At 44.2% G+C, this 20,141-nt stretch overlaps 1 protein-coding gene across 7 annotated transcripts in view; it reads left to right on the top strand.

Moving 5' to 3' along the window:
• The window catches only part of GPR143 (G protein-coupled receptor 143), a 41,614-nt gene that overhangs the window by 13,449 nt on the left and 8,024 nt on the right, over positions 1 to 20,141 (top strand). For 5 of the 7 annotated variants that reach the window (XM_087426574.1, XM_087426571.1, XM_087426570.1 and 2 more), the window contains 5 exons: positions 716 to 808; positions 3,795 to 3,904; positions 5,640 to 5,748; positions 7,348 to 7,465; positions 9,197 to 9,440. In XM_087426574.1, coding sequence (XP_087282700.1) covers positions 716 to 808; positions 3,795 to 3,904; positions 5,640 to 5,748; positions 7,348 to 7,465; positions 9,197 to 9,440 — 674 coding nt within the window. The remainder of the gene's footprint in view (positions 1 to 715; positions 809 to 3,794; positions 3,905 to 5,639; positions 5,749 to 7,347; positions 7,466 to 9,196; positions 9,441 to 20,141) is intronic. The other 2 variants (XM_087426575.1, XM_087426573.1) reach the window with 1 other exon arrangement.

A 20,141-nucleotide genomic window follows, 5' to 3' on the forward strand; every position in this document is an offset into this window, starting at 1 on the left:
TCAACCATGAAAACGTTATGCTGAGTGAAAGAAACCAGTCACAAGAGGCCACATGTCATATGATTCCATTTACATGAAATGTCCAGAATAGGCAGATTCATGGAGACACCGAGTGGATTAGTCGTTACCAGGGGCTGAGGGGAGGATAATGGGGAGTGGCTCTTAATGGGGACCGGGTTTCCTTTTGGGGTGAAGAAGATGGTTCCTCATCGGGCCTGGGTAGAGGTGGTGGTTGCACAACATTGTGAATGTACTAGATGCCCCTGAATTGTTCACTGTAAAATGGTTAGTTTTATGTTATATGAATTCCACCTCAATTTTTTATTTATTTATTTAAATTTTATTATATTTTTTCCCCCAAAGCCCCAGTAGATAGTTGTATGTCATAGCTGCACATCCTTCTAGTTGCTGTATGTGGGACGTGGCTTCAGCATGGCCGGAGAAGCGGTGCGTCAGCACATGCCCGGGATCCGAACCCGGGCCACCAGCAGCAGAGCACACGCACTTAACCGCCAAGCCACGGGGCCAGCCTCATCTCAATTTTTTAAAAAAACCAACCTCAGAGGCAAAATAAAGCAACTCTTTGCTGAGAGTTTTGCCTTGTGTACATTTTCCTGAATTTTCTGGAGCGCAGGAGTTGATCTAGTAGTTTCCATTGCTGGCCCTGGTCATCCCTCCTCTCAGGTGTGGTCGCCCCCTTGTGCTTCTCTCCTAGCACGATCCTGCTGTACCACATCATGGCGTGGGGCCTGGCTGCCCTGCTCTGTGTGGAGGGAGTGGTCATGCTCTACTATCCTTCCGTGGCCAGGTAAGCCGGGCCTCCCAACAACCCAGCCCACCCCACTCCCTGACCCATTGTGTGTTCTCTTGCAGGAAATACATGGGCACTGACCCAGAGCGGGCACCTTGCAGGTCAGGCCATTGTCTCGGGGCTGGGTGAGGCTGTCCTGACAGACCCATACAGCTGAGACCCGGGGGGCTCACTATAATACCTTGCACCCTTGAGTTAATTTCTCTGCTTCTGTCTTTCACATGGGTGTGGGTAGGTGCCTGTGCACACAGGTGTGTATGCAGAGCTTTAGGAATGTGTCCTTCACATAAGTATGTGTGCAAAGCTTTAGGTATGTCCCCCTCCATACTGATGCAGCTTTCCCATGCCCACTCTTTAATTTTTTATTCTTCAGACCAGCTTCTTCTGGATGAGCGGGTGGATTTAACATTCTAAGAATGAGTTCAAGATGATATGGAAGAATCAAAAAGTCACTCTTAGAAGAGCTAATTTGAAGCCCCTGCTTGCTACACTTTCTTCCTTCTCTTCCATCCTGCTCTTGGTTATCCTGAACACCGATACAGGGTGATGGGGCCTCTGAAATGTTCTCAGGCATTTCTTCAAGTTTAAAATCCCATCAGAGCGACCACTTGTAAAGCTCCATTGTAAAGCTCCAAGGATATATACTCTAACTTCCAAAGGAAAACTGAAAAACAGAGGTTGGACATTGTCTCTTTGTCTGTGATTTTAGGGTGGTGTAGATCAGGGATCAGCACAACACAGCCCTCAGGACAAATCCGGCCCTCTCCTGCTTTTGTAAATAAAGTTTTATTGGCACACAGCCATGCCCATTTGTGTCTGTATTGTCTATGGCTGCTTTTGCAATATAATGTCAGAGTTGAGTAGTTTCAACAGAGGCTGTTTGGCTCCTGAGGCATAAAATATTTACTGTCTGTTCCCTTTACGGAAAAAGTTTGCTGACCTGTGGTGTAGACAGTTTCTCCCCCTTCTTTTTCTACTCCTTGCAGCTACTCAATTAGACGTCTCCAAACTGGTGTTGCCGTGTCGACGGTGAATACTCCCAGAGCTCTGTGTAGATCCATCCATACAGCCTGCTCTCTTGAGGAACTTTAAAAGGACAAATACATGTCAGCAGCTGTTATAATGGAATGTGCTTAATTGGAAAGGGAGTTTTTATCCCTCACCTTCACCTGTGGGATCCCAGAGACTCCAGGGAAAGTTGCATCCGAGCGTGAGGGAGCCATTGCTGCAGGGCTCACAAGGAGCTCCGAGGTGCCCCCATTGTCTGCAGGAGGCTGCTCCTTTGAAGCATCTTAATCCATCATCATCTCTTAATCCTGACAACCCATGAGCCAGAGCCCTCGAGTTCAAGCTCCCTCTCTCATCTGTCGTTTACTCTCAGTCTTTGCATTGGAATCACATCTCTTCCTCCTCTTGTTTCTCTTTCTCCCCTCAAGCCTTTCCAGACCACATTTTAGCCTTCACAGCTCAAGATGGAAGCTCCTATTAAAAAGAAGATGGTGGCATCATCAGGTGGTATTGTAATCCTTCTTATGGCAAGAAAAGATGGGCAGTGCATTTTTTGCATTTTCTGCCATTTTCCCCCTTCTGGTTTGACCACACCATGCATATTAAAACAAGAGCACTTGTATTTTGATCATTCCACCTTCTGTGGCCACAGGGCCTGGTCCCTCATCTGCTTTTCCACCTCATTCTTTGGTTGGGTCTGAGCAGTCCTCTCTCCCCTTGGCCTTCAATGCTCTCTTCGTCTTTGCCGTTTTCCTTCCATATTATGCATTTGTTAGCGGAGAGTTCCTGCCTTGGTAACATACCTGTGTATGGCACTCCACCACGTCCTGTGGTGACCAACAATACCCATGACCCATCAATAGAAATCCTGGTCCTTCTGTAACTGAGCAAAAAGGGGCTCGTACTGCTCACCACAATCCAGTGCCAGTCAATTGCAAACAAGCCGGTGGTTGAGAAAGGAAAATTTATACGATTAGCTAGCGTAATCGGAAGATGGTGGACTAGTGTCCTAAAGAACCGTCTTAAACTCATATAGAATCTTGAGGCAGTTATATAGAAGAAATGGGCGGGGAAGGAGGGGGTTTATGAATGTCAACCATCTGGTGTGATGGACTCCAAGGTGCCTCATTAGCTCCTTCTTCTGTCATTTGTGACAGGTACCAACGCAGAGTTTTTCTTTCTGGAGGTAGTCATATTCCTGGGGAACTCAGAGAACAAAGTTATGTCTTATCACAGCTGGGAGATGTACATAAACAAGAGTCATAGAACTAGCAGATCATGTATTTTGCGAGAGCAAGAGGTGCTTAATCATGTAGGCTATGTGCAGGCTAGAGTGCATTCTCGGAGACGGGTGAGTCAGGGTCATAGTTACAATATTGCTTCCTCTCCCTAAGATGGCTTCCCTCATGCCAACTTAAGATCTAGCTGTTACACTTCTCCCTGAAAAGAACCAGTGAAAGGATTGTTATCCATAACCATGAGAACAAATGTCCTTTGAAATATGGAGCTTGGGTGTTCTGAGTTGCTCAAGGAGAGGAACTGGATCTTGTTCATGGTATTGGCCAGGCATAGTGCAGAGTAAGTGCTTAAAACCTAACTAGTTCATCGAGTGCCTTCGGCTTACTGGAATCATGTGTTTTTTCCTTGAAGAGATCCAGTAGGGGGAAGCCACCGTCCCAGAGTGTCTTTTCCTTTTTCTCCTTCTGTCAGTAGGCACCTTTAAAAGCTCCCCCCAGTGGAATGCCTTAGAGGTCCTCCTTTAGGAGACAAATAGAGACATGATTGATCTTTGGTCTTCTGCATGTATGGCTTGTTCACAGACATGAGATGTGAGTCAGATTTCCTCTGGGCAGAGTCAGAAGTCGATTTGTGCATTTCCCTTTACACTCTCATCCTCTTATCTCGGCTTCCAGATAAGTAGGCGTATTTTAGGCAAAGCATTGTTTTCGAGAATGACTTGGTTTTCCTCCCTCAGGTGTGAGAGGGATCTGGAGCACGCCATCCCCCACTATGTCACCACATACCTGCCAATGCTGCTCGTCCTCGTGGCCAACCCCATCCTGTTCCGAAAGACAGTGACTGCAGGTGAATAACGGGGAAGTTCTCCAGGTGCACGGCCACGGGTGTGGCCCCACACTTTGGGCTCAGGTCATGACACACATTGTCCTCATGGAACTGTCTAGGACAATTGACCTCATTCGTCTTCCTCCAGAGACATAAACAGAACATAGTTGGAGAAAGTGAGCAGGTTTAATACATGAAAGTAAGCAAGCCTACTTAGTTATGGGCTACACAAGTTCTTTGCAAACATGTGGTAGCTCAAGGCCAGAACCAGTGGACTTTTCACTTCCATCTGGGCTCATCCTGGGTCTGCCCTTGGCATGCCTTGGAGACCCCAGGAGTGACCTTGCAAAATGGTGGAGGTGAGACAGAAGCAGAAGGAGAGGAAAGGGGAGTGAGGAGTCTGCAATGAAGAGTTGTGAGTCTGGTTATTCCCTAATGTACTTGGCCTGTCTTTTCTCAGTTGGGCAGGAGACAGGAAGTAGAGCACAGGAAATGAGTCAAATGCAGTGGTAAGAACTGGATAAGAGGGATGTCGTGAGTCAGCAGAATGCTCTGAAAAGACCTCCGGGCTGAGGCTGGGGACTTTCGTTCCAGCCCCCACCCCATCCTCAAGGAAGCGTGACCTGGAGCGAGTTTCCAGCCTCCTCAAGCTGTGTGGATCTCTCTAGTGCAAAATGAGAATAAGGAAGCGCACCTTAGCACACAGGTCGCTTGGGGATCAGCTGTCCATTGTGGAACTTTAAAACTTTTAAAGGACTCTACCACTAGGAATAGAAAATCATTGCAGCCCTTTGGACCATTCTTTTCATATCTACATTTAAAAATACTGTATTAAATCTAGCTTTTTTTTTTTTACAAAATTGCATAAAAAATAGTGATTTGATTACATCAAACAAATGAAAATGATTTATAGAAAAAAGACTGGAAAGAAATATACTAAGATGTTAACAGTGGTTGTCTCTGGGCCGACCATGAGTCATTAATTCTTCTCTAAACTCTTTTATATTTTCCAACTTGTCTATAAGGAAAAATTTAGATCTTTCAACCTTTTTTTTTTTTTTTTGTGAGGAGATCAGCCCTGTTCTAACATCTGCCAATGCTCCTCTTTTTGCTGAGGAAGACTGGCCCTGGGCTAACATCCATGCCCATCTTCCTCCACTTTGTATGGGACACCACCACAGCATGGCTTGACAAGCAGTGCGTCCGTGTGCGCCCGGGATCCGAACCGGTGAACCCCGGGCCGCTGCAGGGTAGCCTGTGCACTTAACCGCTTGCGCCACCGGGCTGGCCCCCTTTCAACCTTTTAAAATAGTAAATGTGCACTATTTTCATAATAGAAAATATAAACCTTTAAAAATATAGTTCTGGAACTAGTAAAATCCAAATAAAATCCCACGTTTAATTCATAGTACTAAACCGATATTAATTTCTTCATTGTGACAAATGGGACCATGGTTGTATAAGATGTTAACCTGAGGGGAAGCTGGGTATAAGTATACAGAAACTCTCTGTACCGTCTTTGCAAATCTTGTGTAAATCTAAAATTATTTCAAAGTAAAAGTTTTAAAAATCTATATTCCCTCAAGTCTATGAGGACTCCAACTTGGCAGCTGTGAGGAAAGCCTGACAGAATCTTGCTTTGCTTCACCCCCTTCTGGCTTTGCTTATGGGCTCACCTCGCCTTCCATTCCCTTCCTTGTCACTCTGTAAACGTAAATAATGGACATGGCATGCATTCCCCCTCTGTTCTTCACAGTGGCCTCTTTACTAAAAGGAAGACAAGGCATCTACACAGAGAACGAGAGACGGATGGGAGCCGTGATCAAGATCCGCTTTTTCAAAATAATGCTGGTTTTCGTGATTTGGTAACTTTTCTTCTATTTTTTTAATAATTTTATTTATTTATTTATTTATTTTTTCCCCCAAAGTCCCAGTAGATAGTTGTATGTCATAGTTGCACATCCTTCTAGTTGCTGTATGTGAGACGCGGCCTCAGCATGGCCAGAGAAGTGGTGCGTCAGTGCGCGCCCGGGATCCGAACCCCGGGCCGCCAGCAGCGGAGCGCGCACACTTAACCGCTAAGCCACAGGGCTGGCCCATCTTCTATTTTTTTTAAATTGTCACTCGGAAGGCATGTACAAACACCTTGCCATTTTGCTTTTCCAAGTGTAACCTGAAAGTTCCAAAGGGAAGAGTCTTTGGAAAGGAAATCTTGGAAACTATGTTAGGTGCCCTTTGAGGAAATGCACTTGAGACAGGAAGGCAAGTTGACAATATATGAACTTCTGGAAAGATATTCAAATCTACTCAAATTATATGTAAAGCTCTTAGAACAAAATTTCCCGAGTTTCCTTTTGATACATCCCAATCGTATGCATCTGTTGTTTTGTCCCATTGCTAGGGTTAACCTTGAAATAAAGCACTTGCTCATGCCTTTGAAATCCACCCATTTTCATCAAATCTTGACACTAGGATTCTTGGATCTGACCAGATACAAGGGCAAGGGCAATCTTGGGTATAGATAAACCAATCTTTGATGACAACTCGTAGCTCAGTCAAGAAGGGTAGAGAGCAGTTTTTGTCTCCTCACTTTCCTCTCTCACATGTCATGTCGTCTGCCCCAACGTTTCAGGTGGATGCTTTGGAAAGAAACCTGTAACCAATGCAAGACAGACTGGAGTCAGAAAACCCTTTGCTTTGGTGAAGCAATACTTCACAAGACAGGGCATGCCTTTGTGCTGTTAATCATCTATCTGATATGAGGAGGTTTGTTTGGACATTCCCCTAGGAGAGACGTCAATTATCTCCCTCTAAAAATACACCGAGGTTGCCATTTCAGACTGCACTGGCCTACCAACAATAATATCAAAAAATTCAAACCTGAAATGTCAAGATAAGATTTGTTTTGGTCTCCATTCGAACGTTAGGTTACTCTTCAAATGAGTAATGAGTTTGGGTTATTTGATACGTGCTAGAATCTTACAGCTGATGTGGTATGGAGTGTTACCATTGGAAGGATTGGTTGATCTCTGCTTTAGACTGACAGAAGGCGTTAATCGCTTCCATTCAATTTTTTATTTTTCTCCCCAAAGCCCCAGTAGATAGCTGTATGTCATAGGTGCACATCCTTCTAGTTGCTGTATGTGAGAGGCTGCCTCAGCATGGCCGGACAAGCGGTGTGTTGGTGCGCGCCCAGGATCCGAACCTGGGCTGCCAGTAGCAGAGTGAGTGCACTTAACCACTAAGCCACGGGGCCGGCCCCTCTTCCATTCAATTCTTGATGTGCTGGTTTCTCCTTGCTGCTGAAGTGGTCACCCTTCCAGGACTTTTAGGTCTTGGTAAGGGACCGGCCCATTGGCATAGTGGTAGCGCTCTGCTTGGTAGACACGTTCCCTGACCCCCAGCATTTAAAAACGAACTCTGGTGCATGTTCTCTTTATGCTGGACTATTTTCTTTCTAACAGTTGGTTGTCGAACATCATCAACGAAAGCCTTTTATTCTATCTTGAAATGCAACCGGATATCAGTGGAGGCTCTTTGAAACATGTCCGAATTGCAGCCAAGACCACGTGGTTTATTATGGTAGGTCAACTTTGATTTTAAATTTTCTTCTTGAAAAAACAAATCAGAAGGGAAAAACCCCCTCAGAAGTATGATGTATTGTTATTTGAATATGTAGTGAGTTGAACAGGTTCCTGGGCTACCTACACCTGGCTGTGTGTGCCAGCTAGCTCCTCTCGTTCATCATTGGGATGATTATTAAATAGTTATGACTCTGGTAAACCAGTTTGGCACAGTATATCAAACCTCTCAGGCAGACTCAAAATATTAGGGAGTTTATCTTTTTTTGTGTGTGTGTGAGTAAGATCAGCCCTGAGCTAACATCCGTGCTAATCTTCCTCTTTTTGCTGAGGAAGACTGGTTCTGAGCTAACATCTATTGCCAATCCTCCTCCTTTTTTTCTTCCCCAAAGCCCCAGTAGATAGTTGTATGTCATAATTGCACATCCTTCTAGTTGCTGTATGTGGGACGCGGCCTCAGCATGGCCAGAGAAGCTGTGCGTCGGTGCGCGCCTGGGATCCGAACCCGCGCCGCCAGCAGCGGAGCATGCGCACTTAACCTCTAAGCCACGGGGACGGCCCCTAGGGAGTTTATCTTGAAGAAATATTTCAGACTATGAAAAAGCCATAGGGATGAAAATATGTCTTGTAACATTATCCATAATTATAAAGCATTATACACAACCAAAATTCAAAATAAAGGAATGGTTAAGTAAATTATGGTTTTTCATCTTGATGGAATGTTATGCAGATGTTAAAAATGACAATTATGAAATCTCTAGTATTAAGTGAAAAATGCAGAATATAAAAATTATACTAATTATAACTACATAATAACACGTGTGAAAAAATATTGGATAGAAATACACAAAATGGGGCCCGCCCAGTGGCTTAGCGGTTAAGTGCATGCGCTCCGCTACTGGCGGCCCGGGTTCAGATCCCGGGCGTGCACCGATGCACCGCTTCTCCAGCCATGCTGAGGCCGAGTCCCACATACAGCAACTAGAAGGATGTGCAACTGTGACATACAACTATCTACTGGGGCTTTGGGGAATAAAAGGAGGAGGATTGGCAACAGATGTTAGCTCAGAGCTGGTCTTCCTCAGCAAAAAGAGGAGGATTAGCATGGATGTTAGCTCAGGGCTGATCTTCCTCACAAAAAAAAAAAAAGAAATACACAAAATGATAATAAGGTGGAAATACCATGGGTGGAGTCCCCCCTATGTTTTCATTGTATTGCATTTATAATAAAAATCATACATGAGCTGTTAGTGGAGAGGTTCACGTTGCCCTACACAGAATTAATATCTATGTTGCTTCAGAATTGGGGAGACTCTGATTCACAAGAACTTTATAATAAGACCAGCATTAACTGCCTCCACCCCTGGGCTTTGGTTTGTAGTGTTGTGTGGTTCCTTTGGTTAACTTCGTGGGTACTTACCACGCATAAGTGGAGGAATGTTTCATAGACTCATTTGCAGCCTCAGGAACCTTTGCTAAATCAAATTCTGAATTGGAAGCACAAGGTGGAAAGCCCCTTTCTTTGAAGGAGAGCAAAGCTGCTCTGGCAGAGGTGAAGATCTGATTGGGCCAATTGCCCCGTGTTCCAGGCTTTCTATCTTCCGTCCTCTCTTCTCCCTTCCCCTCCCTCGTCTCCTCCCTCTTCCCTCTCTCCTTCCCTCCCCCACCTCCTCAATTTTCAGGCACCTAATTCCTGCACTGACCTCCACGTGTCTTTCTGTCCTCCCTCCAGGGGATACTGAATCCAGCCCAAGGATTTCTCTTGTCTCTGGCCTTCTACGGCTGGATGGGATGCAGCCTGGATTTTCAGTCTCCCAGGAAGGAGATCCAGTGGGAGTCGATGACAACCTCAGCCGCCGAGCGGGTGCACCGGTCCCCAGAGGGCTCCTGTGTGCCGCACGAGAGCCTCACTTCCAGGAAGGTGGCAGGTGTCAGCGAGCACACTTCTGACGAGGCCCTGAGCATGCTTTCTGAAGGTAATGCCCCGTCTGCCAGGGCAGGTAGACTGCGGAGCCCCGGGGCTCCCCTGGAAATCCTTTATCAAACAAGGAGGTGACGTGGTGTGGAGGAGCTGTCTGTGATATATGTAACAGGCTTCAGGGTGCGCATGGAAGGTTACAGTAGCCAACGTTGATGCTAATCCTGCATCTCATGATCCACCTCTCCTTTTAATATTTTAATGGTGCCTTTCGTTTAGTTATTAAGCACTGTAGCCTTGTATTATAAATGACTCCTACCTGGGCTGGATGGCATTTTGGATATGAGATAAATTGTCACTTCAAACCCCTCACTAACATGCTGTCAGTGAATGGTGTGACATGACCTCTCTAGATTATGGGTGTAGTTTGATGGGTCCAGCTCACTTGGGGCATTTAAGATGAAAAGCCAGTTAGCCAGTGCTGGCTCTTAATCTGTCCTGTGCATTTACAGACTCTAGTGCTGTGGTCTTCACACTGTGCTCCATGGAACTCTAATGTGGCTTTTTAGGCATCTAGTAAATGATTCAAATCCCATCTAAAATTCCTGTTAAAGTCTCTGAGAAAAATAGTGCATACTCAAATGTGTTGGTCACCAAATACTAACTCACTCAGGCTCACCAATTGTTAACTTGTCCTACCAGGTTAGCTCATTTGTGTGTAGAGCTCAGAGTAATGTTCACCTCCCCTGTTCACTTAAGTGAAGACTGTTACCACACAAAATTGGGGTTCTCTTGCCTATGTGCATACAAAAAGCCAAGTATTACAGCATCAGCTTTTGGGAAAAGAAATTAGCTTTATTGCTAGATTGACCTGCAAGGAGACAGGGGCGTATGTTCTCAGATCTGTCTCCCTAACTGAGGGCTTGGGGCACAATTTATGGGACGAAGGGCAGGGTGGTCTGAAATGTGGAGATAGATAATTGGAGGTGAGGAGAGGTGAAGTAACTGATGATCTGCGCAAGCCTAGTCAAGCTTCGTGCCTCTTCACAGGAGGCATGTTCACAAAATGGCTTCATTACCATGATCTGAAGGTGGATCTTTTAGTTCCTTGATGTCAAAACGGTCACTTATTGGACATCTGCACGGGCCCAGTTGATGGGTTGGTGGTTTCAACTGGTCTGAACTGGACAAGGGGGGTCTCAGTTCCTGAAAAACCACTCTTATTTTGTTGATAAGATGGAGTCAGTTGAACTGGTTCTGGAGGGCCTGCAGTTACAAGACTGTCCTGAGATGGCGACATGAGCTACCTGAAAATCATTATGTTTCCAGCTTCTTAGCCATTTGAAACAAAATAGCCTTGATAAGGTGCCATCAAATCAAAACACCGGAGTAGTTGGATGTTCAAGTTGAACTATGTTGGAGACCTCAGTGTTTGGTTTCAGAGTTTGGCGTTGACTAAAGCAGGTTTATGGTTCTAATTGATTACATTTATTTTTATATAATCCAAATTGTAACTTAGGAAATAAATTTTTGCTAATGTACTGCTCTTCTCTGTTTGTGCTAGGTTCCTAGTAAGGTTTTGTTTTAGCAAAAATACATCTTTGGATGAGAAAAAAGGTTTGAAAGTCACCGCTCTGGCATCCCCACAGTTTTAACTGACCTAATGATTTGTGATGTGGAAGCAAATAGATTCTTCAGAGGAGGTCTTGGGTAGCTATAATTTTCTGGTAGCCTATTGGTTGTTTAAAAAGGAGGGAATGAGAAGCTAAGAATGGTTAATGGTTTGACCAAGTGTGTTCGGGGGCAGAGAGGCTGCTTTGCCTTTCCTCAGCTGGCATTGGGTAGAAATGGACCTGAGCTCTCTGTTCAACCTCTTACCTACCTACTCTCTCTTCCTTCAGAGCAGGTTGCTCATCATTGGCACTGTTGGCGTGTAATGCTGGGTGATTCTTTGTCCTGAGGGCTGTCCCGTGCACTGTAGGATGTTGAGCAGTATCCCTGGCCTCACCTGCTAGATGCCAGGGGAACCTCCCCTAAAACTGTTTTTAGTGCAATGAGGAGTAAATAAGCTCTAGAGATTTCATGCACAGTATGGTGAATATAGACAACAATATTGTGTTATAATCATCAAACTTGCTAAAAGACTAGAACTTAATATTCCAACCACTAAAAAGAAATGATAATTATGTAACGTGATAGAGATGCTAATTATCCCTAAAAAGGCAATCATATTACAGTATATAAATATATCAAATTAACGTGTTGTACACCTTAAATTTACACAATGTTATAGGTCAAATACATTTCAATTAAAAAAAGCTGTTCCTAGACATCGACATATGTCCCCTGGGGGCACAGTGACCCCGGTTCAGAACCTCTGTCTCAGATTAATTAGGCTTTCCAAAGCTTGCATCCAAAAATTTGGTTTCCCTAACATGTTGTCTGAGCTAAATGCACACACACACACACACACACACACACACACACACAAAACCAAAGACAAACACCACAGAATCCAATTTACTTTGTACAGAAATGTTGAACTTTGGAGCAGGAAAAATATGCAGAAAGATGTTTGGAAATGACTCAAAGAGTTTCATTTTCTTTTCCATTCCTGCTATTCAAATACATCGAAGGAGGGTTAGTTTTCAGGTGACAAGCTTGGTTTACTCTCAGGGCCAAAAAACGTGGTGATGACTTGATGGGTTGATTCCCAGAGATGTGTACCATCTGGCTGTAACCAGCAGCCTCGATGGGAAAAGTAGTTCTGGCTAAAGCTAAAGACAGAGACCACATGTTTACAGACTTTCTATCTGGTGCAGATCGTTCAAGGTTGATGTAATATAATAATTACAGCAATATTGTCATGCATAAAGAGCTTGTCTTTGAAATTTGAACTCCATTTGTTTAGTCAGTTTATATTGTGGAAAATAATAGAAGGAGGAAACATCTTTAAAGTCTTTGAGTTTGTACAGTGACACAGCTGCTGACGTTGGATGCTTCCTAGTGGAGTTTTCTCTTCCTTCTGGAAAAGTCAAGAGCTCCAAGCTCCGGGCTGCAGAGAAGATCAGCTAATTGGTGGAGTGGTCCCAGTGTCATGCTGCTTTTTCCTCCTTTCTTTGCTTTTTTTAAAAAATTGAGATATAATTCACATAACATAAAATTCATCTTTTTAAAGTGAACACTTCAGTGGTTTTCAGTATACAGTATTCACAAGGTTGTGCAGCCATCACTGCTGTGTAATTCCAGAACATCTTCCTCACTCCAAAATCAAAGCGCACACCCAGTACAATCTCTTCCCATACCTCCCTCCCCCTAGTCCCTGGCAATCGCTAATCTACTTTCTGTCTCTGTGGATTTGCCTATTCTGAACATTTCATGTAAAATGGACATCTGTCCTTTTGTGTCTGGTTTCTTTCAATTACCATCATCTTTTCAAGGTTCGTCCACACTGCAGCATGTGTTAGAACTTCATTCTTTTTGCTGCTGAATAATCTTCCAGGGTATGGATATACCCATTCTTTGTTCTATTAATAACTGCTTATGGCTGCCAACAACTCCACCAGCCTGGGAGCTGTGTGGGAGGCAGGGACCAGAGACCTGTAAACCTTGCCCTCAAGGACCTCACAGTCTATATGGGAGAGAATGAAAATACTAAGAATAGAATAATCAATGGAAATGCCAGTTTGAGAAAACCTTGGAGGAAAAAGGAAGCACATAAGGAAAGGCTTTTGAGAAAAGCAAGAAATGCAATCAGTATATTTGGTTGTGGAAAGAATTTCTGTGAAAATGGCAGCTGTTAACTTAGAGCTGTAGTGACATAATGTTAACTAACGTCTGTTGGGTCAGACTTTTGGAGGATTTTTGAAGCACAGAGCAAGTTTGCACAGTTCACCACCACCATCTCCTGCAAAAGCGCATGGTATAGAGGTGCAGCTGAGGCGGTGGTTAGGGTCTCGAGTTTCTATCCGGTCACCCTTGGAACCTCTTGAAATTTCCCATAAGGTACACTTGCCACTGTTTTGTATATTAATCTTGTGCAAGAATTTGCATACATTATGCTGAAAAGAATTAAGAGGGATTTTATTCAGAACACTGATAAAGATCCCACATCTGACTGTTGGTTGTCGTCACCGTTGTCCTCTGGGGACAATTTTAGGATTATCTCTAACTCTTCCTGGTCAGTGTGTCTCTGGGGCCACTTGCCTGTCACCTGAGAACACGCCTCACTTCTCTGACCATGGTGGAAGAATCTCAAATGTCATTCAAATATTCTTTCCAGAGGCTTTGCCAACTTGCAGGAATGTTTTGAGTTCCCCTCCCTCCCCGCCTGTGGGCACAGGCTCATTGGTGGAAAGCTGGGCAGAGGGAACCCTGGGACGATATTAATCCTCACCTATCCTCCCCTCCTCTGCCTGTTCCACCCCTCACCAAGTGGAGCTGCAGTTGAGTGAGTTAAATGTGCGTATGATGCTACCTCTGTGCATAATTTTTATTTATTTATTTATTTATTTATTTATTTATTTATTTATTTATTTCCCCAAAGCCCCAGTAGATAGTTGTACGTCATAGCTGCACATCCTTCTAGTTGCTGTATGTGGGACGCGGCCTCAGCATGGCCGGAGAAGCGGTGCGTCGGTGCGCGTCTGGGATGGAACCGGGTGGCCACCTGCAGAGCGCGAGCACTTAACCGCTAAGCCACGGGCCGGCCCAACCTCTGTGCATAAAATTGGGGAAAAATCCATAGGAAAACTGTTTTCCTGTTGATGGAGCTTGAGCGTCGGTACCTGAGCAGGTATAGAAAAGACTTACACACACAGCTAGGAGGGTTTTCTCGCAACAAGAACTATGACTTTTTTTTTTTTAATACATGTGAACAATAAAAGTAATGACTCCAATTTATCAAACAGTGAGTACCAAAAATTGTCTCCAGTAAACTAGGTTCTAAGCCTCTTGAAGAGTTCTCAGCCCGGGACGCTTCCAAGCTCATATTGAAGAAGAATGCAGAGGTTGCTTTTAACCTGTGCTGGTGCAAATTAAGTATTACTTGCACTTGAGTCTTTTCTCTTGGTAAGAATCTGCTTCCTCTGTGGTTATCACTGCATTCTGGCTGTTCAGCTCTATTCTTAGGAAGCTTTCTCCCCATACCATCAACCTACCATAACAATTTATACATTTTCTCCCTCTGTTTCCCTTTTCAGCTCCTGCTCTTCTTATTTGAGGTTATGTCTATTAACCCAACTGACAAGGAAGTATCAGTTAAAGGCGCAAATAATGTTTCTCTAAAGATGACCGTTTACTAAACCTATTACACATATTTTTTGTATATATGTATATTTATGTATGTCTATCTATATATATTAATAAGTCTATTATATGTACTTTTCACTAAACATATTGTAACCTTATAATTTATCATTTACTCTGTATTCTGAATTTATTATCACAATAAGCTTATTTATATCTGATCAAGATGGCTAATGAGAAAGAATAATAACCAGACCTATGATCCTTCTTCCAATGAAATCTCGATTACTGTCATTATTTTGATGACTGATTATTTTTACCCTCCCTCATCTACTCAGATTTTATTCCCTTAAAAGATTCCTCTTGAGTAAATATTTTGCTGTTAGTGTTGAGTAACTTGTAACTTGTAAACAACTGTTTACAAGAAGAGACCATATGTTTGCAGCACCTTCCTCTTGGGACCAGTGGCTTGATTCCCACAAATGCTGCTTGGGAAGGGGGCCACCTCACCCCTCCTGGTGTCCCCACTGAGGCCTTGAAGCCCCTCCTCCTTCCCACTTTGTTACATTGGGGCTGTTTGGATTCACCTCTAACCAGAGTGTGTGCACACTGCCGGTATTGCTGTGCCTTCCCTTCACTGCCCTGCATGTGTACCTAACACTTGACCACTGCACATGATAAGTGACCAATGGTGGTAATAATGATGTTAACTTACAAAATTTTGATGGAAAATTGGTAGCAGCTCATGGTTCCAGAAGAACTAACTGAAAAATAAGAGCAGTTAATTATAAGATTTAAAGAATTCTTAATAATAGGGGAGTTGGGGTAGTATGTCATTTATATCTCAATAAAGCTGGGAAGAAAAAGAGTTGGGATCTTAAACATTTTTATACTAAGATTTCATAATGAGTAAGCACTTTCTTTGTATAATAGCAACATTTGGTAAGCTTATCAGAAGCTAGGTGACATAGGGTCTAAGTATAAGGAATGGACTTGCCATGGAAGAGCTGTCATGATAACCTCAAGGACGGGTTAGTGGCCTCTGGGCCCAGGACTGTTCATCTCGGCTTCATCCAAGATAGCTGAGGACTAGCCCTTCTTGCAAGTCTCACTTGGTATTTCTTTACCTTTAATGGGGTGTTAATGACCATAATGCCTCATAAGATTAAATAGATCTGTATGCTATGTCTTGACCTAGTGCTGGCACACAGTAGACCTTCAATAAATGCTAACTCTAGTAATAATAAATAAATAAATAATCTTACGTATTCATAGTTTGAGGGGAAAAAATGGAGCAAATGTTGGTGAGGAATAAAATTAAAAGGCAGTGAAAATTTCCAATTTGCATCTCAAATACCACGACAGTTCAGCGTGGGCTGAAGATGTGGCCCCAGGGAAGGAAACCAGCCCAGGGTAGGGCGACGCCACCCAGCCAACTCCTGTTATCCTACCCCAGGCAGTGCGCTGCTGCCGGAACCCAGAGGGACGGGCAGCCTTCTCTTCCCAAGGGGCGATCTTGGGACTGAGATACTGCTGGCTTCGTCTTGGCCTGTTTCCTTTCTCCCTCTTTCCTGCTGCTTTGATTTTGGGCTCTTCAGTAGAGGTAGGGAGCTATAATACATAATACAGAAAACACTCTGTTGCATCTGGAGAAAAAGCCCAGATACAAACTCACAACGGTAAACACAGTTAGGCTGCTCCCTATTTGCACTTTTGTGATGAAGCTCCACTTGTTCGTCACGTCCTTAAGCATCTACGACTTTAAGATTCACTCCAAGGCCAAGAGGCTTACACTAAGCCTCCATTATTAAGTATCCGACGCCGTGCCTGGCACTTACTAGGCAGTTAACATAAGTTAACTGAATTTGATCTTCCACAAATAGTCACGGAGCGTCTGCTATATGGTCAGCACCCAGCATTTTAGCCAGGTGTGAGTGTCCTTGAGATGCATAATGGATGAAACTTACAAATAAGTAAGGAAAGACAATACTATTTTTTATTTTAAAAAACTGAAGTGTTAAAGGAACACAGAAAACGCAGGGACTCCATTGGTTTTTGGAGCATGAGTGAGAGGTTCAGGAGGAGGTGATGTTCAGACTGGGTTTTGCAGATTAAATGGGAATGGGAGAGGAGGAGAAAGAGAAGCCAACCAGAGAAGACTATGTGGAGACTTAGAGCAGAAGGTCTGTGTATGGTCTGCGGTGGCCGCAGCCTGGGATGGTGTGGAGGGGTTGTGGGAAGCTGGAGAGGCATGTTGGGACCAGATGATGAAGAGTTTGTACAGATTCTGCTAAGGAGTTTCCCCTTTATCTCTTATCTTAACTGGCCAATGAAAGGCCAGTTACAGTTTGTAAGTAAGGAGGGACACTCCGACTTGCTTGTAGGACTATCCCAGTGCATGGGTGTGGGGAATTGATTTGATGATCTGCTTTGTGATTTGTAGCAACAGTGTACAGCGTATTGGTAGGATGTGTGTGTAATTCGTCAAGCCAACTTCATTCAAAATATCATCTTTATAAGGAATTGGAATTTCCCTCAAGGAAAATGGTACTTCTCACAAACACAAAACAAAAACCTGCCTGGTTTTTATTTTATCAACACCAGAAAACCTTAAAATATTGTAGTTTCCTCTTTCCATGAGCATTAAGAAGCGTACTGTCAAACCCTGGGCCCTCCTTTAACCTGGACACTTTCCTCCGTGATCAGAAAGGAAAAGTTCAGGATCTGATCCGTACATTAATCTCGTCATTGGCTTTAAAGGTGGGGAGGTTGGGGGGCCTAAGAGTGTGTGTTTCTCGGAAGATCCACCCCACCACGCCTCCAAGGTCACCCTGGACCAGGTGTCCCCCCAGGGGGAGGGGCGTGGCTCTGGCGGGGGGGGGGGCGGGACCACAGTGGAGCTGTGGCTGTGGCTCTGGAAGGAGGGGCAGGGCTAGAGCAGAGCTCAGGGGAGGGGCCATGGCAGGAGGGGTCAGTGGACCCAGAAACAGGCCTCGGGGTGTGTGTAGGGGGGCACAGGCTGAGTGGAGGGGCAGGGCCACAAAGGGTGGTCAGAGGCCTGAGTGGGAGGGGCATTGAAGAGTGTAGGCCTTCCCTGGCTGTGGCCAAGGAGAGGGGCCTGTTGGTGGAGGTGGGGACGTAGCTGTAGACAAGATGGACTGCAGGATGTAAGGGTTATAGCCGGTGGTGAGGGCTGAGGCATGGGGCATATGGGGAAGCAGAAGGGGTCGTGGTTACAGTAGAACACAAGTGCTATGTGCAGAAGCAGGAGGGTCTGGCCCATTGAGAACATAGTGGACGGAAGTGAGGGGCGTAGCTGTATCTCTCCCACAATGCCTTTCTCTCCCACAATTCCTTGTCTCTCCCACAATTCTTTGTTCTGACCCACAATCTTCCGTTGTCTCCTACAATTCCCCTTCTCTCCCACAATTCTCCTATAATCCCTGTCTTTCCCACAATTCCCTGCCTCTCCTAAAATACTCTCTCTCTCCCACAATTCCCTCTCTCCCGCTATTCCCTCTGCCACAATTCACTCTTCTGTCCCATAATCTCTTGTCACTCCCACAATTCTCCGTACTCTTCTACAATTACCCTTCTCTCCCATAACCCCTTGCCATTCCTACAATTCCCTTTTCTCCCATGATCCTTTGTCTTTCCCACAACACTGTCTCGCCCACAACCCCTTGTTGTTCCCACAATTTCCCATCTCTTCCACAATTATGCATTCTCTCCCGTCTCCCACAATGCCCTATTTCTCCCATAATTCCTTGTCTTTCCCACAATAGTTTAATTCTCCCACCATTCCCTATTTCTCCCATAACTCCTCCTTGTTCCCACAATTCCATGTTTCTCCACAATTCGTCTTACTTTCTCATAAACATTGCCATTCCCAGTTTCCCTTTTTACTCATAATCTTTTATCATTTCCACAATTCCATGTTGCTCCCACAATACTTGATTTTTCCCACAATTCCCCTTTTTCTCCCATGATCTCTTGTCTTTCCCACAATGTCCTGTCTCTCTCACAATTCGCTCTTCTCTCCCATGACCCCTTGTCAGTCCCACAATTCTCCAACCTCTCCCATAATTCTCCTTTCTCTCCCATAATCCTTTGTCTCCCACAATTCCCTGCTTCTCTCACAATTCTCAATTCTTCCTTGTCTCTTGCAAAACTCCGTTTTCTTCTATAATTGTTTTCTACCACATTCTATGTTTCCTGCAATTATTTCTCTTACAGTTCTATCACCCATAATTCCTTCTTTCCCAAAATTCTCCATTCTCTCCTACAATTCTCCACCTGTCCCACAATTCCATGTCTCTCTCACAATTTCCTTTACTTTCCCATAACCTTTCATTCCCACAATTCACCTTTTCCCCCATAGTCCTTTGTCATTCCCACAATTCTGTCTCTCCCACAATACTCCATTTTCCCACAATTCCCCTTTCTCTCCCATGATCCCTTGATTTTCCCACAATGCCCTGTCTCTCCCTCTTCTACCGCATGATCCCTCATCACTCCCACATTCTCTGTCATTACCACAATTCTTTATTCTTTCCCACAATTCTTTTTCTCCCACAATTCCTGATTCTTCCTTGTTTTTCACCCAATCTCCATTTCTTCTGCAATTCTGTTTTCTACCACATTCCATCTCTCCTGCAGTCGTTTTCTTATAGTTCTGTTCTCCATAATTCTTTTTTTCCCACACTTGCCTGTCTGTCCCATAATTCTCCATTTTCTCCCATAATTCCATATCTTTCCCACAATTCCCCTTACTCTCCCATAATTCCCTTTCATTCCCACAATTCCTTTTTTCCCCCTTAATCCCTTGTCACTTCCACAATTCTCTCCCTTGATCCCTTCTCATTCCCACAATTTTTTATCTTTACTACAATTCTCCATTCTCTCTCACAATTCCCCTTTCACTCCCATGATCTTTTTTCTTTCCCACAATGCCTTGTCTCTCCCATAATTCCCTGTTCACTCCCATGTTCCCATATTATTCCACAATTGTTTGTCACTCCCAGAATTCTCAATTGTCTCCCACCATTCCATCTCTCCCACAATACACTTTCTCCCACAATTCCTTGGCAGACCCACAATTCCCATTTCTCTCCCATTATGCATTGTCTTTCCCACAATTCTCCATTCTCTCCCACAATTCTCCTTTCTCTCCCATAATCCCTTTTGTCTCTCACAATTCTACTCTCTCTATGACAATTCTTCATTGTTCTGTTTCACCAATCTCCATTTCTTCTACAATTCTGTTTACTACCGCATTCCATCATTCCTACAGTCATTCTCCTACATTCTGTTCTCCATAACTCCTTTCTTCCCACAATTGCCTGTCTCTCCCACATCCTCCATTCTCTCCCATAATTCCATATCTCTCCCACAATTCCCCTTACTCTCCGATAACCCCTTGTCATTCCCACAATTCCCTTTTCCACATGATCCCTTGTCTCTATGACAATGCCCTGTCTTTCCCACAATTCCCTGTCTTTCCCACAATTCC

The sequence above is a fragment of the Ceratotherium simum genome, chromosome X (assembly GCF_057802395.1).
Source record: "Ceratotherium simum simum isolate JZ-2026a chromosome X, ASM5780239v1, whole genome shotgun sequence".
NCBI classification, from domain to species: Eukaryota; Metazoa; Chordata; class Mammalia; order Perissodactyla; family Rhinocerotidae; genus Ceratotherium; species Ceratotherium simum.